At 33.7% G+C, this 26,900-nt stretch overlaps 1 protein-coding gene across 5 annotated transcripts in view; it reads left to right on the plus strand.

Annotated features, from left to right (window-relative positions):
- Nucleotides 1-26,900, plus strand: part of Brinp3 (BMP/retinoic acid inducible neural specific 3) — a 363,635-nt gene that overhangs the window by 294,841 nt on the left and 41,894 nt on the right. For all 5 annotated transcript variants that reach the window (XM_021165977.2, XM_029483296.1, XM_029483291.1 and 2 more), the window contains one exon: nt 5,380-5,602. In XM_021165977.2, the coding sequence (XP_021021636.1) occupies nt 5,380-5,602 (223 nt within the window). The remainder of the gene's footprint in view (nt 1-5,379; nt 5,603-26,900) is intronic.

A 26,900-nucleotide genomic window follows, 5' to 3' on the forward strand; every position in this document is an offset into this window, starting at 1 on the left:
AAGAAGAAGAAGAAGAAGAAGAAGAAGAAGAAGAAGAAGAAGAAGAAGAAAAGAAGAAGAAAGGAGGAGTAGGAGAAGGGAGAATGAGGAAGAAGGAGAAGGAGGGACAAGGAGAAGGAGAAAGAAGGAGAAGAAGGGAGAAGGATGGAGAAGGAGAAGGATGGAGAAGGAGGGAAAAGGAGAAGGAGGGAGAAGGAGAAGGGGAGAAGAAGAAGAAGGAGGAGGAGGAGGAGGAGGAGGAAAGAAGAAAATAAAAAGAAGAAAGTCTGTTAAGAACCAGGCATGTCAAACTACTCTTGTAATCAATATCAAAATGATTGTAATGATTACAGGAGTAATCATTATATCACTCTTGTAATCAGCATTAGAAGCCTAAAGCAGGATGACTACACGTTTCAGATTAGCCTATATTATGTACTGAGTGCTAGGTCAGTTTTGGTTATACTGTGTTAAAACAAACAAAACAAGAGTGCAATCACTTATCCTACAATGAGCAGGTTGGTATATTCAACAAAAGAGTTACGTTGCTGAAAATGGTAATAATATCAAGATAATGAATATTATCTTTAGTCTTATACATCTTTGATTAATGTAATATATCTAGAGTATTCCATTGAAATCTTTAAAATACGTTAAGGAGAATTTCTTTTGGTAATATATTATGTGTTAATTTTATTTTGATGTACTGAGTATGACAGAATTATTTTACTAAGCAAGTACATATCTGTTCTTTTCTTTTTGAACTTAAATTTTTACCATGATTAAACTGTTGTGGCCCATATTGACTTGATGGTATACTTATAATTGAAAGAATGAGAGTTGTGTTTAATTATATCAGATATTACTAGTGTCCCTCAAATTGCCATCATACTGAGGACCATACTGTGCTTTGTGACACACAGGATGTACAAGACCAAGTATCTAAATCTGAGGATTAGGTGGTCAAAGACAGGAAATGTTAAGTATGTTAACTGGTGAATAAATCCAAGGAAACTCTGCCATTGTAAATCCTCAATCACCATGTGCCTGTCCAGGTCTCAATGAACTCCAGCATGAGTTCAAAACAATAATCTTTGGAATGATGCTTTAATAGAAATCCCCACGGGCCAGGAAATGCAATAATCAAAAACTCAACAAGGGAACAAACTCATCACATGCCTTAAAACAATTCTTTTTAAAACATTTGCCTGAAACTCTTTGAAAATCAGTTTTACCAGTGCAGGTTAAACCTGAAGAATTAAAAAAATATATATAATGGATGTACATTGAACAAAGAAATACTCTGACACTAATGCTAAACTTTTTATTAAGTTTTATCTCCTATAAATGACAAAAACAAAACTGAAAATTTTTATATAGTTGATGCCAACTTTAGATATTTATTTCAACAATAACATATTTGTCATATAAATTTATTTCATGAGTTATTTTATATGATATTTAGATTTCAATTTTATCTAAAATGCCAAAAGTATGAGTAGTTGTTCTTCAGATTTCTTTTCATTTAATTTTTAGTATATGGGCGTTTTTGCCTATGCGTCTGTGTACCATATGTATACAGAATTTGTAGAGGCCAAAAGTGGATGTCTGGTCCTCTAGCACTAGAGTTATAGATGGCTATGGGATTCCATGTGAGTGCTGATAATTGAACCCAGTGGAAAGCCAGGCAGTACTTTTAAGAACTGAGCCACAACTCTAGTCTCTGATTAGTTATTATGTATATAGCACTTTAACTGCAAATAAAGCTTTATTTTCTACATAGTATTGTAAATTAAGATAAAGCATACCTTCTGGTTCCCTACTTTTCCTACTTTGTTTGATCTTTCTTTCTTTTTTTTTTTTCTTTTTGTCCTTTCTATGTAATTTTTTATTTAAGTAATAGTTCCTGAGTTCCATTCAAAATTTATTTTTACAATCTATAAATGTTAATTTTGAAGAATGACAAATGAGAAAAATACTTTTATAAAATTTCCAGGAAATCCTTTGGGTAAGTTCTAGGTAAAATACCTGTCAGAAATTGAAGAAGCTTTATAGCATTTGAAAGTAAGGCACATCATTAATTAGTCGCTGTTTCAAATGAGATGAAAGGTTTACTCACACTTGCTGTCATAGACTGAAACATCTGTATGTTCTGTGCACAACAGGTGTTCAATAACTGTTGTGGGTGACTGTCAATGGTGGCTCCTAATGACTTCATAATGAAGTAATTATTCATGTGTCATGTTAAAACTGCTTCATAGAGATCGTGCATTGATAATTTTCAGCAGCAAACACTATTGAAAACACTCCAGTGAGATAAGTAAATTTTACCTTATAATGTTCTTTAGCCTCAGTGAAATGTCCTGATTCAGAAGCTTTTCTAATACTATAACAAAGAGAACAATTAGAAATCCATGCCTACAAAATGAGCAGGTCTTACTGGAAGTGTCAAAGTAAAACATGACAATGAAGTGAATGATGAGTTTTCAAACTAGTGGCATCTGTTCTGTGAACATCCAAGGAATGCTTTCTGATGTGTATGCATCAATTTTTTTACTTAAAGGGGGAAATCTTTTAAGAAAGACATATGGAAGCAAACTTCACAGTATTACCAAATCAAACCCTTAATCTATTATTTATAAGATTGGATTGGAAACATATCTTCTTCTTTTTCAGGTAAAAATCTATAAACTGAAACCCTAATGATGTGATATTTAAGAGGGCCGGGCTTCAGTGATAAGACTCTCCTCTAAATATTTTTTCAAATAATTTTATTAATTGCTTAAGATGTTCATAAAGCATATTTTGATCACCTCTATACACTTCTCAGATATATTCCAACATAACCACTGAATCAGTTCTCTGTTCATCTATGTCTCTCTTTTCCAAATAATGGAGTCCAGTTTTTCTGTTACCAAGTTAGTTTAGAATATGGGGTCTACCTTGTAATATACGATATTCTAATTATCACACCATTAAAAATATAAAATACTACTGCCACTTCCTTTGATGGCAGTTATTGAATGCCATTAGGTCTTAAGCAGGGATTTTGCTTGGCCCGGGTTTATACTTATTTAATCCATGCTTTCATAATCTCTGTGATGTCATATGTGCATCTTCATTTGTTGTGACTAGAATACAATTGAGTATATAAACTGTCTCTGGTTTATTCTCATTCTTCTCTGTCTTCTATGAAGATCCCTGAATCTTTTCTTTTTTTTTTTAATTTTTATTTAATCCTTTCTTTTTACACTCCAGATTTTATTCCCCTCATTGTCTACCTTCTGAGTGTTCCACATCCCATACCTCTCCTCACTCTCCATGAGGATGCCCCCACCCCCAAATACCACCCCCTCTCCATCAGATCTCCCCTCTTCCTAGGAACTCCAGTCTATTGGTGGTTAGATGCATCTTCTCTGACTGATCTCAGACCCAGAAGTCCTCTGCTGTATGTGTTGGGGGTCTCATATCAGCTGGTGTAAGCTGCCTGATTGGTGGTCCAGAGTCTGAGAGATCTCTGGGGTCCAGGTTAATTAAGACTGCTTCTCCTCCTACAGGGTCGCCCTCCTCCTCAGCTTCTTCCAGCTTTTCATTAATTCAACCACAGGGATCAGCAGCTTCTGTTCATTGGTTGGCTGTAAATATGTGCATCTGACTCTTTCAAGTGCTTGTTGAGTCTTTCAGAAGGCAGTCACAATAGGCCCCTTTTTCTGAGCACTCCATAGCCTCAGTAATATGGTCAGGTCTTGGAACCTCCCCCTGAGCTGGATCCCACTTTGGGCCTGTTGCTGGACCTCTATTTCCTGAGGCTCTTCTCTATTTTTGTCCCTGCAGTTTTTTCAGACAGGAACAATTATGGGTCAGAGTTTTGACTGTGGGATAGCAACCCCATCCCTCATGTGATGCCTGTCTTAAAAGAGCAAGTTTGTCATACACTTGTGGCATGCCAAAATCATGTATTCTCTATTTCTTCTGCAAATTATTGTCTCTATGTTAATTGCATACACTTCAAGAAGCTTCTCTCATGAGAGTTGAGATCTATTGATCTATGGGTTTATTCCAGAGTCACTAAGAACAACAATATCAACCAAACAAACCCCCTAGAATTCCCAGAGGCTAAGCCATCCACAAAGAAGTAAACATGGCTCCAGCTGCATATATAGCAGAGGAAGGCCTTGTCATGCATCAATGGGAGAAGTCCTTGGTCCTATGAAGGTTTGATGGATGCCCCAGTGTAGGGGAATCGAGGGTAGGGTGGTAGGATTGGGTGGGTGGGTGGGTGTGTGGACATGCTAATAGAAGCAAGGGGATGGAAGATGTGATGATAGGGTTTTCTGAGAGGGAGGGAAACTGGGAAAGGGAATAACATTTGAAATGAAAATAAAGAAAATATCCAATAAAAATTTTTAAAAATCATTTTAATACCCCATCTTTCAAGCAGGATATTAGGTTCTCCTGTAGAACCTATGAAATATCTAGTTATCTTTCTTTCTTACCTTTCCAGTGCCAGATAACAATTCTTTCTCCTATAGGAGGCCTTAAACTACTAGAACAAGACTGTTCTACTCTTATACATGTTTCTATAATATGCATGTTTTTATTTACTTTTGTTATTTGTTTTTGAAAATTTGATCTATGTGTACATGTTGGAGGAAAGCTATTTACTGGAGTATTTACTTGAGGGAGGGGGGTTGGCATAACCCCGTTACTCCTTAATATCTTTTGTGATTTTCTACCCCACATCCTGTTTGTATATTTCTGTGCAAATGAGACACTAGTTGCATATGTAGCAGAGGATGGCCTAGTTGACCATCAATGGGAGCAGAGGCCCTTGGATTTGCGAAGGTCATATGCCCCAGTACAGGGGAATGCCAGGGCCAGGAAGCAGGAGTGGGTAGGTTGGGGAACAGGGTGGGTGGGGGGTGGTATAGGGGTCTTTGGGATAGCTTTTGAAATGTAAATGAAGAAAATATTTAATAAAAATGCCTAAAAAAAGTTAATGGCACTGAGCTGGGCAGACTGTGAGCTGTAACACATAATCCCTCAAGCCTATAAACCTATGCAAATGCCCATCACTTGCCAATCTGATACCTGTTCTGCTGTTTTTGCACCATAGCCTCTACTCAGAGTGCACAGCAAGTATATAAAAAACAAACTGGAATTAAATATTTAGTCCAAACTACTGTTCTTGTATAAATTGTTTTCATATTCTATCATGAAACTGCTGTTTTAAGAAGAATAAAACAAATGATCTTAAAACTTCCCAAGTCTCAGGTTTTATCGGTTTGTCAGTCACAAATATTAAGCTATTGGTGTCTACTTTAAAGTGTGTTCAATGTGTTTTGCTTGGAGGAAAATACTTGTTTCATAATTAAAATGTAGATTTTTTATGTTTTTCAGATGAATTCAAGTTCTTTATGAAAAGACTACCCATGAATTATTTCCTCAACACTTCAACTATAATGCATTTGTGGACAATGGATTCTAATTTTCAGCGCCGCTATGAACAACTGGAAAACAGCATGAAACAGCTTTTCCTGAAGGCACACAGAATTGTACACAAGCTCTTTAGCCTTAGCAAACGGTGCCACAAGCAGCCTCTCATCAGCCTGCCGAGACAGAGGTAAGACTGGGACGGCATGATCACTGTGCTTCTGTGCTTAGACCTGAGGTCTGCTTGTTCCTGAGACCACGTGTGCTCATATTACCATTAGAACATTTAAAAGGTATACATTCTCTTTCTCAAAATAATGTCTTGGAGTTGTGTGCAGAGGAATAATTCAGTGGGAAATGCAAACATTGATACAACCTTTGTTTTGTTTTCAGATTACTGTATCAAGCAATCATTATATTTTATCTTTTATGGTAGTCAGTTAAGAACCCTGTTTGAGGAAATACAAAAAAAAGACAAATCCTCACTGTTAAGCTGGGAGCATGTGAAGTAGGCAAGAAACACAAACTGGAATTTCTCCATATCTCATTTTCCAATAAAGCAATTAAGGGTTTACTTTACAAGTATTTGGAAATTCATTATCCATAATTTTAACCACACAGGTTTCTAATGTATAATGCAGAAAGTGAAATACTTAAATATTTGTGTCAGAACTTAATTTGCAATTCTTATTTAAAGTGATTAAAATATATTGAAGAATTGTTGGAATAAAAGTCTTATCATTATCTATAGTAAGTCCGGTTGAACATGCATCAAAATGAAAATATATATCACAAACTTATACATTATTAGTCGCATTTCCAGAATAAAAGTCATAAAGTTTTGGATTGATGCTAAGTTGATAGAAGGAGAAAGCTACAGTTATAAATATTATACAATGTTACAAACAAATGACCCTAAAGATTAAACCTCTACGAAAGATTTGATTTAAAGCTAACACACATGTTATTTTCCATTGCTTTGTGTTATACTCCAATAGAAATATCTGTCGTTAAACATATATGAATGAACATTTACCATATATAATCTCCACCTGTTTATAGGCTATATAGTCCTACAGATTTATAGATTCTACAGTTTTTCTCCATTATGTCCATTCTTAAGTTTTATGTAAATGGAATTATATAATATATGGTCATTGTATATGTGTGTGTGTGTGTGTGTGTGTGTGTGTGTGTGTATTGTGCCCAATTTTTATTCATTCATCATTTGGTGAACATTCTGTTTTTCTTCTTAACTTTTTTATTAATGCCTGTATAAATCTTTTGTACATTTTTTGTTCTTATAAATGTGTATTTTCAGTCTTATTGAGGATATACTGCATCAGGGCATCGCTGAGTTACAAGGTACTTAAATTTTTATCGTTCTTCAATTGATGCCAAAACTTTTTATTCATGTTCCTGCATAACTTGTTTTTATTTTCACTTCTTAAAACATCTCCTCTCACTTCATACTATACCAACAGGTGATCATTTCTACTGTTTGAATACCAAAACTTGTCTTTATGAAATGGGTGGAGTGTGTGTGTGTGTCTTTGTGAGAGCATGCCCAAGTATCAATGACTAATAATGTTAAGTATCTTTATTTTCTTTTTGTTTACCAGTGTATATTTCTGTAGTGAAATCCCCATACATCAGGACTTTTACTCTTTTGTGTTTTCTGAATTCTCTTCCTTGATCAGCTGCATGAATTAATTAAATGTTAATATTTCACTTTTGCTTTTTCATGAATTTTTATGCTCATTTCAGTGTTCCCTTATATAATTCTTTCTTTTTCTGTTTCTTTTTTTCTTTGCTTACTTTGTTTTGTTTATTTAGTGTGGTTCCTCTTTTTAAATTGCTTACTGTAGGGAGATAATATAATATTTGAGAATTTTTGTCTTAAAATACAGGTTTTCATGTCAATAACTTTCCTTGTGATTATTCATATCAATTTTATGTTTTGTAAGTTTTTTACTCCTTCTAAATATAAAAAATTTAATATGTTTGTATAACATCTGTTAATGTATGCTGATAATTATGGCCAAGGAAATATATGATATTTGATTATAATTAATTTTAACATTTATGGACATGGAAGCAGTTTTGATTAATTTTTTATTTTTTAATGACCTCAGGTTTGCGACAACTGGTAAAATGCTACTGTTCATTTTTATTTTATTTTTTACTGGTTATTTTATTTATTGACATTTTAAATGTTATCAGCCTTCCCAGTTTCCCTTACACAAACCCCCTCACCTCTCTCCCCTCCCTCTGCCTCTATGAGGGTGCTCTTCCACCTCCTACCCACTCCTGCCTCAGTGAATTAGCATTCCTCTGGTTAGTTGATTTTGTTGTTCTTCCTATAGGGTTGCAAATTTTTTCAGCTCCTTCAGTTCTTGCCCTAACATCTCCATTAGGGTCCCAGCACTCAGTCTGATATTTGGATGCTTGCATATGCATCTGTACTGGTCAGGCTCTGATAGGGCCTCTCAGGGGCAGCTATACCAAGTGCTTCTTGGCCTCAGTAATAGTTTCTGGATTTGGTTCTGCAGGTGGGATGGATCCCTAGGAGGGGCAATTTCTGGGTGGCCTTTCCTTCAGTTTCTGTTCCACTCTGTCCCTGAACTTCTTTTTGATAAGAGGAATTCTGTATTAATACTTTTGTGATGGTTGGGTGGCCTCATCCCTCAACCAGAGGCCGTGCCTATCCTCTGAATATGGAAGCAGTTTTTAAAAAGCTTTTATTTAGTATTTTCTTCAAAATAGGAAATCTAACAACTTGAAAAAAATTAGGAAGCAAATTGATAAGTAAGATTACATGGAAGATTGATATTAAAATCATTTTTAAGATAATCAGTTGAAAGCACAGATACATATAAATATGCATATACATATATTTGGAACCTAAGTAATATTAGAACAATAGAGATGGCTGTAATCAGTATGAATAAATCAATAATCTCATCATGATGTCATGGTAAATGTCCATGCACATCTTCAGGTATGTAAATGGGGCAATTGGGAAATCAAAACTATTTTTAGATTGTGTAGTAATTTGTACTAGAAGTCAAAGAAAATTTAAATGAAAGTAAAATATAAGGTGAACATATAAATATGATCCACAGGTTACAAAATATTTAAAGAAAATGTTGGAATCTGATAATTCATATTTACAGAGCAAGTGGGGCAGGATTGATATGTGTGATTTGTAAGAGAGTTCAACATATTATGGATAAAACTTTATTTTCTGAAACTTCAAAAATAAAGGACCAGGGCTCTATAAGCTTTTTTTTTTTTTTCAGTTACTGTTTTAAAAGCATAGTGGGTGGTACTTTGTCTATTTTCCAAAACACAGTCAGAAAATAGTGATGACTTCTTGAGTGTTGAAATACTGCTTTGAGTTTGTATTTTTCATCACAGCTTCCAACTACTATTAAAAGAAGTTTTATTTCTTCTAGTCTTCCTTGCTCTATTGCAGTGGAAAAAATATAAAATGTCAATAAGAAAAATGAGCCTCCCCCAGTACAATAGTAGTATATTAAATGAGACTGTAATTTGTTAAAAAATTTTTATTAATTTAATTTAATTTTTTAACTTATTCACTTTATATCCCACTCATTGCCAACCTGCTGGTCACAATCCTTATGAATCCTTCCCTTCTCCTCTGAGTGTGTGGGGTTCCACTGGATATCCCTACACCCCAGCCCTTCAAGTCTCTGTGAGACTAGGTGTTTCCTCTACCACTGACGCCAGAAAGGGCAGCCCAGCTAAAATATATCCGATGTATAGGCAAGAGCTTTTGGGATAGAACCCATTCCAGTTGTTTGAGACTCACCTGTAGATCAGGCTTTACATTTGGTACATATATGCAGCAAGGGCTATGTGCAGTCCTTGTATTTTCTTTGCTTGATGTTTCAGACACTGAGATCCTTAAGGTTGCATGTTAGTTAACCCTGTTTGTATTCATGAGGCATCTCTATCCCATTCAGAGCCCACAATCTGTCCTTTTGGTTTTCCATAAAAGTCCCCAAGCTCCAGACACTGTTTTTGCTATTGGTGTCTATATCCGTCTGAGTCAGGTCTGATAGGTGGAATTTCTCAGAGGACAACATCCTCCTGTCTGCAAGCATAACAGAATATCATTATTTGTGTCAGGGATTGGTGCTTGCCCATGGGATGGGTCTCAAGTTGGTCAGGTTACTTTGTCATGCTTGCATTTCTTATAGACAGGATAAATTGGGGGTTGAAACTTTTGTGGTTGAGTTGGTGTCTCTATCTCTCCACTGGAGTTCCTACCTGACTACATGAGGTGCCCTTTTCAGGTTCAATATTCTCAATATTGTTAGAAAGAGCTAAGGTCACTCCCTCCCTGTATTTAAAGAGATGTTCTAAAGAAAAAGTGAATATGTTACTACTCATTATATCATCACACGATTGCTCATGTGTTTACACAAATATTCAATCTACTATTCTTAGAGATGCCACAAAGCCATATATATCAAATGAAATTATCCAAACGTGGTTTTCATTCGATGTCCCAATACAGAGTTGAATAATTTTCAATATGTTATTCAAATTGCTTCTTTCTGTCTTTAACCTCCCGAATAGTTTTCTTTCTATTCCTCTGATTAAAAGCATAATGGTAAGAGAAGAATTTATTTATTTACATTTCTAAGTCGGAATTTATCATAGAGGGAATTCAGGGTAGGAACTCTAAGAGAAACAGAAGGATTGGTTGTAGGTGGATATTACTTATTGACGTTTTCTTTCTCTGCTTTTCCTCTCTGATAGCTTTCTCATGCAGCTTAGTCTGACCTGCCTAGGGTTGATGCTGCCCACAGTTTGCTGAACTTTCCCATAACAAAAAATGAAGTAAGACAGTTCCTTACAGACATGACCATGTTGCATTCTGATCAATTACAACATTTTTTTTTTCAATTGAGATGATATTCTCCCTGGTGACTCATGGTTTTGTCAAATTGACAATATCATCTATAAAAAACAGTGAAATCTAGGACAATTCTAGATTGTATTGATATTATAAATTTAAAAGTAACAAATGCCAGTAACACCAGCAATATTAAACTGAAAGAGTTTATCTTGTCTTGAATGGGAGAAGATAATCTAAGTCTGAGAATGCTGAAATAAATTATATATGATAATGTGGCTAGGTAGGCTGTTTGTGTCCACTAAAATGTTCTAGAGAGCTTATTCCGATTATCAGGTCTGTACTATTTTAGTATAGGAACACTCTGGTACTCTGAAAATCTATGGAGTAGCCCAGCTGCATTTTGAGAGTCTAATATTTAAATATATTTATGCATTGATAATAAATAATAATATAAATATTATATTTATTAAACAAATAATAATTATATAAATATCTATATAAGATTGCACTCTAGTAAAAATTAAAATTGAGAGATACTTAGGCATGTTTACTAAAATCAGTGAGATGATCAATAGTAAGGACATTATTTTTGTGACACACATCACTTTTGGTGATTTTTTCCCCCACATTTCAGTAATGTTTTCTTTTCTGTATTTGGATTCTCATGGCTGTTATATGCAAGCATTCTAAATTGTATTTGTAGCTATCTACAGACATTTTGCAGCAATAAACCTTATAGTATTCTTTGCAGATATTTGGAATAATATTATTTGACTAAACTACAAAATCAATACCTAGTAATAAAATATAAAATCTAAATAATATTATTCACCTTTTTATGTCAACTAGACAAAATATTTTGTTCATTATCTACTTTGAATTGATTTTCTACTTATACAAAGAAAACCATGCATTAGTCATTTGCAAAATATAGGCTCACTTAGGTATAACAATCTCCAAAATAATGATTATGATACTATAATAAAGCATATTAACTTTTATTGTTATTTTGGACTTATAAATAATTCTTTACTTTTCAGGAAGATGTCAGATTCATAGTAGAATATACAAGATTTCCAATTTCTTTCTTTAAAATTATAATCTTATTATTGACCTTAAATATGAGTCTATTGATCTTCATGTGACAGTTGCAATCATTTTTATTTAAAGAAAATGCACTATATATTCAGGTTTGAATGTTGATAGTTTTATTTTGAGCTCTGTCTAGTAAATATCATTTGTCATAGAAAGAAATACCTCAGCTTGTGACTTTTTACAGTTTCGTGCTTACTTTTTCTTAGCAATTGCTACAACTCAGTGTATCACGGAGATATTTCATCATTCCACTGTTTCATGAATATGTCATTTTATTCTATAAATATTAAGGTGGAGTGACACATTAAAATTGTTCATCAGATATATAATTAATGATGATACCTTCTTTTGTAGTACAAGCTTATCCCACTATAACTATATACTAACAGAATTTTTTGCACAGCTTCCATATTTGTTATTTGTGTTTAGAATGATGTTACCCACAGTTGCTTTAGGGACAAAGAGACTATAAATATAATACAAATATTCCTTAGAATCTTTTGAAACTGTTTGAAGCCATGTAGGACTTAAAATATCTCTTTTATCTTCATCATTATTTACCATGGACACCTATAACTGCTGAAATTATTCTTTGATCTTGCCAACTAATTTTTTCTTAATTAATAAATATCTATTTATTAAGATATTATGATGAATTCTTCCTGGTTCTCCTCTCTTACCAACAAGTACATAAGCTCTCCGTAAGCACTGCTCGATTAGACATACTGACACTCTTTGCCCATAAGAAGGATTTATAATAAATTCTGATCAAATTTAAGTAATACAAATAAACTGAATAAAGACATCCCAGGTGTAAATCAGTCCCTTAAGAACAGGTGAGTGTGTATCATCTCTCTTCTCTCCTCTTCCCAGCTAAAAGGCATACATCATAGTTGTAGCTTAAAGCTGAAATGAAGATACTTGTTATAAAGGGTAGAGTCCAGTTTTTTTGAAGATAGCATGTTTGAATTATTTGTGTTGATACTGTCTTTTAGAATGGAATAAAATCCATTTAGCTCAGTCATCCTTATTTGACAAATATAAGTTTACCCAAATTTGTATTGCACCTTACAGAATGGCCTCTAGACCCTTTAATATCACACAGCCTATGGTATTATTAAAAGTGGCATGTATATATTAATACAAAGGATTTTTTCCTCAAAGCAGCCTTCTATGAAACTGAATAAGATTTTATAATTTTTTCATATATACTGTAAAAAGAATATTTTACTATTGAATTGTATCCAATCTGTGAAGACTCCCAGGAATATTCTTGGAAATAATTAAGCTAAACATTTCTTTTATTCTTGTTTTTAAAATTCTTTTCTCATATATTACATCTTGATTGTATTTAATCTAACAGGACATAAAAAGCTACAATAAGACCAAGTACAAATCATCTCATGAAGGCTGGATGAGGCAATACAGTAGGAGCTAACATGTCCCATACGCAAGCAAAAGAATCAGAGACAGCCCCTGATCCCACTGTTAGATATCCCACAAGAACACCAAGCTACTCAGCCAAACACGTACACTTAGGATAGAGGTCAGACATCTATAGGCTCCTTGACCTTTGTGAATCCTTGAGTCCAATACAGTTGATTCTGTCGGACTGTAGAGAGAGGTCAGCCCTTAAGTGCTGGGCTCACAACCAAAAATATAAATTTAAATAATTAAGTTTTTAGATTTCTTCAATCTGTTTGTAAGAAATTTTAAATATGTAGCATCTAAAAATTAGCCAGTTCATTGAAGTTCAAAAATAATTAAATTCTGTTTTGAAAAGACAGATCTTGTTTTATTATATATGGGCAGTTCCTCAATATTTTCATTTTAATATGTTTTATACTTAAATTGTATTATAAGATACTGACCCAAGTTCTGTAAAAGACACCAGGCTGCTTGGACAGAATGGCTTAGTAGAATGACCTTAAACTCAAAGAGACAGTGGAAGTAAATTTTCTAGGATAGTAGAAAAAAGGAGATAGTAATTGCCTTAGGGTTTCCATTGGTATAAATAGACACCAGAAACATGGCAAGTCTTATCCAGGAAAGTATTTAACTGGGGCCGACTTGCAGTCAAAGAATTAGTCTATTATTGCCATGGTAGCAAGCATGGTGGCATGCAGTCAGATAATGTGCTGGAGAGATAGCTGAGATTTCTACATCTGGACTGCAGGCAGCATGGAGAAACTAGGCCACTGGCTTGCACTTCTGAAACCTCAAAGTCTAACCACAGTGAAACACAGCCTCCCTCAAAGCCACACCTACTCCGACAAAGCCACACCTACTCCAACAAAGCCACACCTACTCCAACAAAGCCACATCTCCAATAATGCCACTCTATATATGTTTAGGGGTCATTTTCATTCAGACCACCACAGTGGGAGAAAATAAACTTAGAAACCAGAAATCTAAAATGTTCCTACTTCTTCAGTCTATTATGCCATTTGAAGTTTTCTTAATTTTTTTCTGGTCTTTCACCCATATAATCTGTTATCAAAAAAATAATAACTTAAAACTAATTCATAATTCTATACAGAAATTTGGCATTCACCTCAGCTACTTTTCTATTTCCGTTCTATAAAAAACACCATGACCAATGAAACTTACAAAAGAATGTTATGTTTTTTGGTAGAATCATGGCTGCAAAGAGTTATAATCTGTGACCATCATGGTAGGGAGCATGGAAGCAGGCCAGCAGGCATAGCTCTGGAGTAGAAACTGAGAGCATACATCGGGTGTACAACCAGATGGCAGAGAAAAAAAATCATTCTGACAAAAAGAAAAAACAAACAAACAAACAACAATACTGACGACAACAACAACAGCAACAACCACAACAGAACAAACCTGGGAATGCATTGTCTTTTCAAAGACTGTTTTCAGTGTCAAACCTTCTCCAACAAGATTTAATTAATACTTCTCAAACAGTCCTCCCATTTGAGGACCAAGTATTTATATTTAAGAGCCTTTGGGGGCCATTCTTATTCAATCAACCCCAACACAAAAACACTTTTTAAAAATTGGATATTTTATTTATTTATGTTTCAAATATTATCCCCTTTCCTGGTTTCCCCTCTCCTAGCATTCCTCTTCACTGGGGCATCAAGCCTTCACAGGACCAAGGGCCTTCCCTCCCATTGATGCCACATAAGGCCCCTTCAGCTCCTTCAGTCCTTCTCCCCTAAATCCTCCATTGGGGTTCTGTGCTTAGTCTGATAGTTGGCTGAGAGAGAATCCGCATCTATATTGGTCATGATCTTGCAGAGTCTCTCGGGAGACAGCTATATCAGGCTCCTGTCAGCAAGCACTTCTTAGCATCTGCAACAGTGTCTGGATTTGGTGTCTGCATGTGGTATGGATCCCTAGGGTGGGCAGTCTCTGGACGGCCTTTCCTTCAGTCTCTGCTCCACTCTTTGTCCCTGTATTTCCTTTGTTAGTGCATAATTTGAAATATTTTAGTCAAAATATAACACTAAAATAAAATGAAAGTCTATGAGACAACAGAGTTTAAGCTGGTCATCCTTATCTCTTTGCAGTGGACAAAAGATCTATGAAGTCATCATTTAGTACTCCCTACAAAAATTATTCATACTGAGACAACCTAAAGATGAATTACGTCATTTTCAAGCACATTTTTCTGGAATGTGAAAAGAGTATCCGCATAAAACAATCAATTTGAGAACTAGAAATGTAGGGAGTGGTTCTGATGCTTTGATCTGGAATCCGAGTTTACTGATGCTGAAGGCCTTTGCCCTCAATTGGTTTTTGATCTATCAATAAAGTTGCCAGTAGCCAATGGTTAAGCACAAGGCAGGACACTGAGTGTTGTGTTGTTAGGTAGCAGAGAGAATGGGGACTGGGATATATGAGAGGGGAATGCAGTAGCAGCAGGAGAAAAACCAACCAGCTATGTGAGTTTTCTGATAAGAGCCCTCTGGTCACTTCCCAGTCTGGACCTGGGGTAGCAGGGGAAGAATTAGGAATGCCCAGTCATTGAGTTAGCCAAGGCATTTCAAGATAACTGTACGTGTGTGTGTTTTCTAGTCACAGGTCTGAGATAGCTCACAAGTGGGTGCGCACATGCTACTCACCAGCAACACTAAGTGGGCAGCCAAAATTCCTGCAACGTAAAATGATAGAGACAATTGCAGAGCATGAGTTAACACTTAGTCCACAATCATTGCAGTCTTAAAATAAAGTCCTTATTTCCCAACATGAAGAATATCCCTTTTGTATCCGATTTGGAGAAGCGTTTGTGTAATGATCCAGATTTGGTGGTTGACGGTAAGCACAGAAATGACTCTTCAGTGTCTGAGCCTAGACAACTCTCATTTAACCTTCAGGAAAATAAAAAAACAACAACAACAAAAGAGGCTTTCTTATAGGTCAGGGGAGATTTGAAAATGTATAACATTTTTATTTTTTAAACTAATGCATAAAAATATATATTTTAAAGGAATTTTGGCAAGGTTAGTTGTAATAAATTATAATAATAATAAAAAATTCTCAAAAAACAACAAACACCATGTCATTTTAAAATTAGAAAATAAATTTTAGTATTTATTTAAGTAAGAGCTTTATATAAAAATTCATTGTCAAAGCCTGCTTACTGCCAGAAGTCATATACTTAGAGGACCAAAGCCTATCATTTTGTAAATAGAAATTTCACCGATCCCTTCCGTTGTAACAAGTTTCAACCTAGAACCAGCATTTCTTTCACAGGAAAATACAGTAATCAATACCCTCATCCTTACAAACACAGGACAGTCATAGAGTTGTAATGTTGATCCATTTTAAAACCTATTTTACCTGATGTCTTTACTTTTGGTACATCCATTCGAGGTACTCTGTGGAACCATTCATTTTACTGTAGATTTTCTATTCCTCATGGAGTACTCAATCTAAACAGTAACAATATCTTCAGTAACACACCATGTACAAATAAAAGGAAAGAAAATGCTCATATTTAATTCTTTAGGAAATATATTAATGCAATTTCCTATATTACAGAACATTCTTGTATTTCATATAAATAGTTTTGGCAATCTCAATGTAATAAATGGAATTTTCACTAGATAAAATTTTAATAAAAACTATTTTCTAACCTTTATGCATTATCCCAGTGATTCTAAATCTTCCTAATGCTTGTGACCCTTAGTACAATGACCCTCCACCCAACCAGTTAACTTATAAATATGGGGGTTCCCTAATTTTCATAGGATTTTACAATCCTCATGCAGAAGATAAATTAAATGCAAAACATCTTTAATTCACTTCCTGTGTGTACATGCTCACACACTAATTTATTAAAATAATATATGAAAAAATCTATTTATATCTCTAAGTATTAAAACAAGAAACATTTTTCTAAAACCAAATGGATTTTTGAGTCAAGGAGGTAAAAATGAAATATCACCAAGATATATGACTCCACAAAGAGCTAACCCTGGAAAAATATCTTTGAAGTACTTGATTTAAGATGGCAAACACAGGTTATAAAGAGAGTGAATACATTCAAAAATCAATGGCAATTGAAATAAAAAAAAAAAACCCTCCTTCTCACAATCTAGAAGCACTTCAGACAGCAGGAAACATAACAGCACAAAGGAATGGGGGAAGATGAAGGTCAGCCTGTTTATTGTCCTATTATAAAAGCCGGCAAACTTCTTGTAGGTTTTTCAAAGGAAACAAAGTGTATCAATTCTAAGGTAACACCTTAGAATAAACTGCAGTAAAATTAGTTCATACAAATAGGAATGTTAGCTCTAAATGAATCAAAAATGAAAACAGGACAAATATAAGGAAAGTCTATCCAAGTTAAGGTGTAAATTGTATGCATACTTGTTCATCACATACATACCTCACAGAGAGAGACACACACAAAAGATGTGTCCACATGTATTCACTACAATATGCTCAATGCAAACACAAATATATACATGTTGGTAAACTCTAAGATGTAAGAACCATTCATGATTATGATGTAACACAATTCCTTTTAGTAGTAAACTACTGGAGTTCTTTTTGCTCAGTGGGTATTAAAACCACCAATCACAAGAAAAAATAAGTACAGATTTTTATGAAAAACATATTGTAGAAAATAAGCTGGCAAGAAGTAAACTATGATCATCATATCACTGTCATATCTGCTTGTATAACAGATGGAGGGATCCTTGACTGCCATGAACAGTATCCCTTGATGTACTGCCACCAACAAACCTGCATAAAAGGTGGTAATTTGGGGGCAAACTCCCTACTGAGAACTGTCTTGTTAGATAGCAACCAATGCGTGTTAAGCATGGACTGTGTCAAACACTATTCCAAACACTTTATATGTTTTTCCTTGCTTAACATAATGCCAAATTTTGGTGTTGCTATTGCTCTAAGAATACATTTAAAAACTTTGAGCTTTAGCTTCTATAAACAGCCTTGTAAACCAACGTCTCAAAGAATTTGGAGACTGTTTATTTCATGAACAAGCATTGGGTCATGAAAAGAAAAACAAGCAAATAAAAATGCACTTGGTGAGATTAAAAAATACTGAAATTAAAACTAAAATGAATGCAGTAGTCTGTCATAGAACAGGAACATAACTAATCCAAATAAAGGGGTAAGATAGATAACTCACTGGATAAAATACTCACTGGTCTAACAGATGACCAGGTTGCTTCTCAGAACCATATTGTGACTTACAGTTATCTCTAACTCTACAGTTATAGGGAATTCAATACTAATTTCTGATTTTGTGGTCACTAATCACACATGTACACATACATATATTCAGTAAAAAACACACCCACAGATATAAAATTATTAAAAATTGTATACACATATATGCCTATACCTACATGCACACACACATACACACGCGCACACACACACACACACACACACACACACAACCTGGTGAGTCTCTTTTTGGTAGTGGTATGTCAATGTTTCCAAGGCTGATGAGGCTGCTGTGAGTCTTTCTTCACTTAGAATGTAATTGGCTTGGGAGTATCCCATGCAGTCTTTAATGTTGAAGTATTTTCTTGCACCTCTTTTCCTAAGAGTATTGTGAAGATCTGTTTATTTTTTTAATATTTTCTGCATTGACTGACATGATCACATGCTTATCACATTAATTTTATTGATTTGTGCATGTTTAACCACCTCTACATATCTGAGATAATGCCAACTTTATTGTGGCAGAATAACCTCTACTTGTTTGCAATTATTTTACTAAAGATTTGTACTTTTGTTTGTCAAGAACATTGGCCTGTATTTTTATTGTTGTTTTATTGTTATTGTTCTTCCTCTTTCAATGATTTTTGCATTGTATTAATGCTTGCTTTGTAGCTGAGCTTCAGAAATGAATCCCGTGTTTCAGTATTTGAACAGTCTAAGATATATTGGTAGATCTTCTCTTTTGATTCTAGTAGGATTACTGTAAATACATTTGACCTAGGTCCATTTTTTGGAAAGCTTTTTATTGCTGATTTAATACTATCTGTTGTATTTATTTAAGTTGTTAACATATGCTGAATTAATATTGAAACACATTTTTTAAAATATTCTCTCACTTAAAAAGGGATTAGATTTTAAAGCATTCCCTTAGAGTATTTTGAATTTCTTTGGTGCCTGTTGTAGCATCCCAGCATTTATCTCTAATTATTTTAATTGTGACCTCTTCTCTCAACCACATCTACAAGTAATCTGTAGTGTCCAAGTTAAAGGCAGTTCTCACCTCATTAAACTTTCACTGTCCATTTCTTTTTTGTTGTTGTTATTGCTTTTATTTTTTTGCAGGGAGGGAGACTTTACAGAAATCCACTATTGGTTAAATTCTGAGAACAACTAACCAGGTGTTACACAACCCTATCTGGAAAATAGAATTCCTACAAATATTGCTAAGTTTACATTGTGGGAAAAGAGGAAATATAGGATAAAACCCAAAGTGCTAGGTTATTGCCTATAAAATGAAATATTCTATCTGTGACAAGGAAAGTATAACCATGAAATCTCAGCAATATGATCATTTAAATAAAATATTCAGTGTCAGAGCAAGTTAAGAAGACAACATCTAGCACTCAAATGCAATTAATCTTGAATTCCTGCTTCTGCTTGTTTATTAAGCATGTTGCAAAATGTGTGCCAGACAGTTGTTTTATGCACACGAACCTATTATTTGTATTTAACCACTTGAAAGTATAAAACTCTATCATAAGCTCCTCGTAGTTAATTTTATTTACACAAACCAGAAATGTTGGACCAGGCACAATATTCACATTTTCTCTACATCCCAGCAAGCCTTTTGTAAGGTACAATGCTGAAATGAAAGCTGAAGGGTATGTTTCCTAACTCTGCAAAACGAAGTGAACTGTGTATCAAAACAAGGCTTAAATACTGAACTAGTCACACAATTTGAGGATAACAAAATTTGCATCCTCTTGTTTCATTCATCAGAAGTACTGTTGGCCTCTTTAATCACATAGTGTAACCCTATTCATATCAACAGTGTAAGACTCTCCAGTTTGCCAAGATTCACAGGTGCTGCTGACAGAGAATGTCCCAATAGTCTGCCACTCCGGCCTCTCAGAGGAGAACAAATCCCTATTCACAAGTGAGGGAAAAAACTTACAACAGGGAGTCTCTTTCAAAAAATATTTGAAGCCAGTTCAATTTGGAATTTGAGCAGTTGTACCTCCTTGTAAAACAGGTGCAGAATGATACACTGACTCTCTTGTAAATATCTGTGAAAAAATCCTTCCCTTTAGCGTTTTGAAGTCATGTTTTAGTCTGTGAGATCTGCTGTTCAGACAGCTTTCAAATTACACGTATCATATTTGCAGATTGTACCCTACTTATTTCACCAATGAAAATACCAAATTAAAATAGAATTGTCATTTGAAATTTTTAAATATTAAAATAATAATACATTTTATAAATTTGGTTATTATTTAATTAGAACAAATAAACAAAAATGTTCTGATGGCCCTCAATGCTAAGATCCTTGGCTCTCTTCAAGATGATGAATTAATATCTAGGGTTTAAAACTATTGGTTTAGACCATATTGTGAACTGTTTGTAGTGTAGGTAAGGAAAAGGTATAGTGGATCATGCTCATTTGTAGTCTAATCAACTATGATATCATATGGCTTAACCTTTAAAATCCCACATCACCTTTAATGCTCAGTTTCCTCATCTGTACACTATCATAACGTTAGCACCTGTATGAACTTGATGAAGTTGATATTAGGATAGGATACCTAAAAATATAAAAAGTTTTTTCTCAAAATAAATTATGAGAAATTTTCCCTCCAGGTTTTATCCTACCAAATATATCTTTTGAATCCAGTGACTTACTCACCAAAAAATATTATTAGTAAATCAACTGAAGTTAAATCATCATCAGTTGAAGTACATCATGAAGCAACTGTGTCACACTCTAACTAACCAAGTTTACTATTAGTTTCTCTGAGAAAGTGCTTGTATTACAATATGGAAAATGTTTCAAACTAAGAAAAAGAAAAATAAACATATTAAAGAGAACTAAATAAAATATCCAAACAGATATTTTACCCAACTCCATAAATGAAACATTGATAAAGAACTGAAATAATACTTTTATATCATTGCTTATAGATAGTCAATTTTCAGTAATCTGATAATTAGGAAATACGAAACCCCTAAAGTGATTTTAATACTTATTAAGTGCTAGTACATTTGTAGCTGGAATGGCCACTGTTGAAGGATATGTATCAGATCATGTCAATTCATTTACATCCAATTGTTTACCATTCTATCCCACAGTTTTTGTGTGTACTAATATCTAGAACTACTTCTAAGAGGATTTCCAGCTCACCTGCTTTCTATACAGTCAAGTCCAATCATAGTTTCCATAGAACAGTGACATCATAGCTGATCTCCATCATCTTCCTCAATTATCATTATGAAGCCATGCCTTTCTAAAGCATTCCACTGCTACAATTATACCTATGACACCAGCACTTGCCCACATCATTCCTCTTCCACAGTTATGAATGTGTCATCATGTCTTTCCTTGGTCACTTTGTTCCTACAATTATGACTATGAGATCACAGCCAGTGCACATCATTCCACTATTACCTTTCCTGAGTATTCACTTTCTGCACAGATATCAGTAGATCTAATTTGTGAAACTGTTAAGTAAATTCTCTGCTGGTTCACTCAGGCTATAATTAATCAATATTTATAGTTAATATAATTCTAATTCATAACTCTGCTGTAACTCGTGATGTTTCACACCAAACGGAGGCCTAGAATGTATGTCTCTTGCATTGCTTTATGTAATTTCCTGTCACCTTTCTCTCCTCTCAAGGATCACATTCATAAGAATGTTTTACCCAGGATACTGTCCCATTTGATCCATCAGACATCAAATATGTGAAAGCATATTATCCTTTATCTTGTTGTAGATTGTTAAAAACTGGAGGGCAGAAAAAAGAATGAGTAGAAAGCATGGACATATAAAGTGCTCTAAATGAAGAAGAATGGCAAAAATGGCCGAGTATGTAAAATAAAAACTCATCTTTAAAAAATGCAAATTTGATTAAAAAATTGAACTTAATAGACAAAACATAAAAAATAAAAATTAAATTGCATTGTTACAACTTACATATTAGAAACTCAGTAATAACGTAATAGAGGCACACATCAGTCGGGCTTTTAGTATATTCTTAAGGGTAAATAGGTTATTAGGAAATTTGTATGTATGATGATTAACTATGAATATTTAAGCAATAGTAAATGTTTTATGCAAATGTGGGATTTTTAGGGTTTTTTTTTTAATTTTTAAATCAGAACAACCGGTGTCAAATATCAGTACAGTATTTTTATTGTAGTATTCTTATTTTGTACCTCTTTTTAAAAAATAGTATGTTTTCTCATATAACCTGATTATAGTTTTCTGTCCTTCTACTCCTCCCAATTCCTCCCCGAGTTTCTTCCCATAGAAAGTCACTCCAGCTTGTCTCTCATTAAAAAACAAACAAACAAACAAACAAAAAAGAGGATTCAGAATGATAACAACAGAATAAAATATATTTAGATAAAACACAATTCATCACATTGAAGTTCAATTAGGCAAATTAACAACTGGAAAAATAGTCTCAATATCAGGTACAAGAATAAGAATAAGACTCACTTATTCATCCCACAAAAATAATAAAGTGAAAGCTAAAGTACATAGTAGAGGGCCTGGTGCAGTGTGCAGATCCATGACAGATCTGAAGTGCTTTTTAATAAAGTATGGTTTTGTAATTCTTGTCCCCCCTCACTTTTCCACATCCCTTTTACCCTTGGTATTTCTGGCAACCTTCTATTCAGTTTATTTTCCTTTTAGATATCTTCTTTTTGCCATCCTCCACCCTTACTTTTCACCCATTTTTACCATCTTTTGTTCTTATTTCTAGGTTTTTGGAATATGTTCTATTGTCACTGACATCCAGAGTGCATGTATGTGCATTCTCTCTCTCTCTGTCTCTCTTTCTCTCTCTCTGTCTGTCTCTCTCTGTCTCTCTCTGTCTCTCTGTCTCTCTGCCTCTCTGTCTCTCTCTCTCTCCTCTCATATACTCAAACATAAAAATGTACATAAATTTGAGCAATACTAAGTATTTTCCTACTAATATAGTCCAACTTTCACTCATTAAAAATTATATTGCATTCTGCATTTTCTAAACTTCACTTACATTCCTTACATTCCTTCTAAATTTTCTCTAATTTGTAGAATTTGTAGAATGCCTCTGATTTTCATACACAGAATTTTTAAAAATGTATATGCTTATTTTCAAAGGGCATATTAGGTGTTTAGTAACAATTTCATTAATAATTTATCAATATGTAAGTAAGCTACTGCTTTATAATATTATCCTATGAAAATATTATTCTCATGTCAAGAGAAAATTTCCATAATAAAAACTATAATTATCTAAAATACATAAATTATTTTCAAATTTATCTGCATAGAGCAATGTTATTTTAGAGATGCATGCTTTTAGATCTGTGGTTTAACTGTCAGCTCAACTGCAGAAGTGAAGTCTTGCCCCAACTGGAATATCAACTTTCTATCTGTATCTACTGCAAGAACATTGTCTGGAGTTCATAAATATCTGCCCTGTGGAACTCTCTAAATATTTATTAATCATCTTAGTAGCTTGGTAGTTGGCTTTCACCACAGCTTATGCACAAGATGAATGAGAAAAACAAAAAACATTTCAAGACCTAGACTTGGAATGAAATTCCTATTACCTTTTGTTTTCCTTGTCAGATGTAACACTAACCCATTCCTCAGGGTTCTTTTGATGATCTGTTTCCTAAAAGAAGGAGTTCATGTTCAACATGGTTTTGTGTCTAACATGAAGAAAAAAAAAATGAATAGTCAGATGTAGTACTCTGAGGGTAACAGTCAGCATGTCGGGGTTAGTAGAGACAGGAAACCATACCATATTCATCTCAATATTTGTAGTTTTGTTTAGTGTACCCACTCAGTAATACTAAGTCATGGAGATTTTGTAGTTTTGATCAGTTGCTTCCACAGGTTTTTGGGTTATCTACATCTTATACATACAATGGGACAACATTGAAAAACCATCTGCTCTTAAACATTTCCAAATAGTACCTTTTTTTTTCCTGGCCCACTGCAGTATCAGTAATCCGACCTTGATGATTCTTAGCTTTATAACTGACTGAAATATGCAATCACCAGATGTAAACGCATTTCTTAGTGGTACACTAAAACTCATGACAAGTGTTGAATTTAAAATAAGAAATTAAGATGATAAGAAAAATAAGATCAAATAGAAATCATTTTAAATATTTATCAAAACCAAAAGAGTACTCAAAACATATAGTTTTTAGGGAAATGTGGTGGCTGGAGTCATCATGCTTCTTAGCACACTTTGCTCTGGTCCTATTACTAAGAGCAAGTTTGTCCTGCTATAACATGGTAAAAGATGTTTAATGATATCAACTAATCACAAATAATGGTTCCATATCTGATTCTTTAATTATTGTATGCAATTGAAATGTTTTTATGAAACATTTGGTTTCAATAAATCACAAACACAGACATCAATGTCTAAGTATGGATATTTTTATTTCAGTTGGAGATTTCTGAGTGTTGCTTGTTCAACATGAAGGTAGAACATACTAGCAGGAAAAGACTGAAGGGAAAAAATAACACTTTTAGTTTGAAGGGAATACTGATGCATTTCATCAAAATTCTGTATCTGTCAGCTCTCTCATTCATTCTGAAAACTTGCTACTCAGGAGATAAACAAATCTAATGTTACAAAAAATAGAACAAGAAGGAAAAAAACTGCAAAGGCAGAAGCAGAATTGGTGTTGAGATATGCTTTCTGAGTACTTCCTGGGCACACATCCATCTAATATTTCATTTTTCCTTGCTTGCAGAATTCTTTATCTGTAAACATAACCACATCAATATTGTGTATTGACACACTCAAAAGATAAGTCCATGATTCTGAAACAGATTCATGCATCTTAAAGGTACTCTTTCTAAGGAATGACTTTTGTTCAATGTGGGTTTTTTCCCCCACACAATCAGTGATAAATGGTTAATCAACATTGGAAAATGACATTCAACCATGTTCTAAGACTGACATCATTTACTGAAGGACAATTAGATTTCTTCTGACCTTTAGAAATTATGGAAGTGTTTTAAATGCTGACATTCAGGTTTTGTTGTTGTTGTAGTTTTATTTTTTTTCTTTTTAAAATAGAAGATCATGATGTTTTGGAATTAAGCATGGCTATTTTATACATATAAAAACCATCAGGGTTTTTTATTTTTTATCTTTTTAAAATCTACCTTGCTTTTAGTTGTGCAATGCATGCATAAAGTTTTTACTAGCGCTCGTTGTTAAGTATAAACGTAATATAACTTTGTCAATACTTTCTGACTCTTAGGAAGATATGCAAAAGAAGTAAGGGGTAGTGCTAGATAGATACCTATGAGCAACCTCTTATTTGTTAACATTATGCAGTTTATAAATGTCAATCATGTTTGTCAATATCATGCTCATACTTCACAATAGACATGCTACTCTAAACCCAGATTGGTTTATTGTTCCCAGTTTTCAGAAACTGCACCTGGATTTTTTAATGCCATTTAAAAGAACATAATGCTGTAATTATATACGGCATGAATTACAAGTATCCCCAAACCAATGAATAATGTAGCACTGCACACTAAAATGATGGTTCAATGCTTATTTGAATGTTGATGGCTGAAAATATCTCTCTATGCACTCTTCATCTACTAGACAATAAAATAACTGTTATTTGACTTTTAAAAAGACACTTTGGTGTTGTTTTTGAATTACTAACTAAGCCAGATTCATTTCAGAATTAGTTTATACGGAAGAAACTGGAAGAAAAAAAAGGGGGAAATATTTAATATTTTTTTATCAGCCTTCTTCCACCTCTATGCCTAACAAGGTGACATCTATGCTTACAATAAAGGAATGGTATTCCGGAAGTGTAACTATCAAAAAAATTGAATCTTTTTATTCTTGTGTTTTGGCTGGAGTTGGAATGTGTATTAAAAAAATCACAGTGAAATTTCAGTTCCATCTGTTCCATACAAACATGGACTGCTTAGCCAATTAAATCAGACATTTCAACTGCTTATTCTTATGAAACCAAAGCCAGACACATCAAAAAGCTATTGAATAATTTAAGATTTTGTACTAAATATTGTGAAAATCCTGTTGGCATATAGATTTTATTTTTTTCAGCATATGTCAAACCTTCAAAAATAAATAAATTCTGTAAAGACTTCCCAAGCACTAATCAAATATTTTCTTTAATAAGCCCTTGCATTCTATGTCCTAGAAAATTGTTTTTTTATAGTATATCATTTTCTTTGTCATGTGAATTTCTTGGGGAATGGGTAAAACTATCCGGTTTTATCGTTGTTAATTGAATTCAAGCATAGTAAATAATATACATAACATAGTAAATTATATACATATATATACATATATAACAATGTTACATTATATATCATATTAAATATATATATATTTCATATACCATATACATCAATATTGTTTCATCTCATAGTTATTTTAGGCTACGTGGAAATTTTCCAATTTATATAGACAGGTTTCTGCATAATGCACTCTTTAAGTACTGTAAATATTTATAGACAAAAATAAATTTATTCATTAATAAATTTCTGTCAATTTGCTGTACTTGAATCAGTTTATCAATGAAGAGCGTTAGAAAATAGTTTGATAGATACAAGCAAGTTGTCAATACATAAAACAGTAGACTTTCTTTACAAAAAATATAGAAGAAAATAATGTTGATAAACCTGAAAACAACAGATTAAAATCATTTGAATTTTTAGAGTTTTTAAGTAAAGTAGCTTCTAACTTTTGGGGTAAAAAACCAGTGATATTCTCTCTCTCTCTCTCTCTCCCTCTCCCTCTCCCTCTCCCTCTCCCTCTC

The sequence above is a fragment of the Mus caroli genome, chromosome 1, assembly GCF_900094665.2.
Source record: "Mus caroli chromosome 1, CAROLI_EIJ_v1.1, whole genome shotgun sequence".
NCBI lineage: Eukaryota > Metazoa > Chordata > Mammalia > Rodentia > Muridae > Mus > Mus caroli.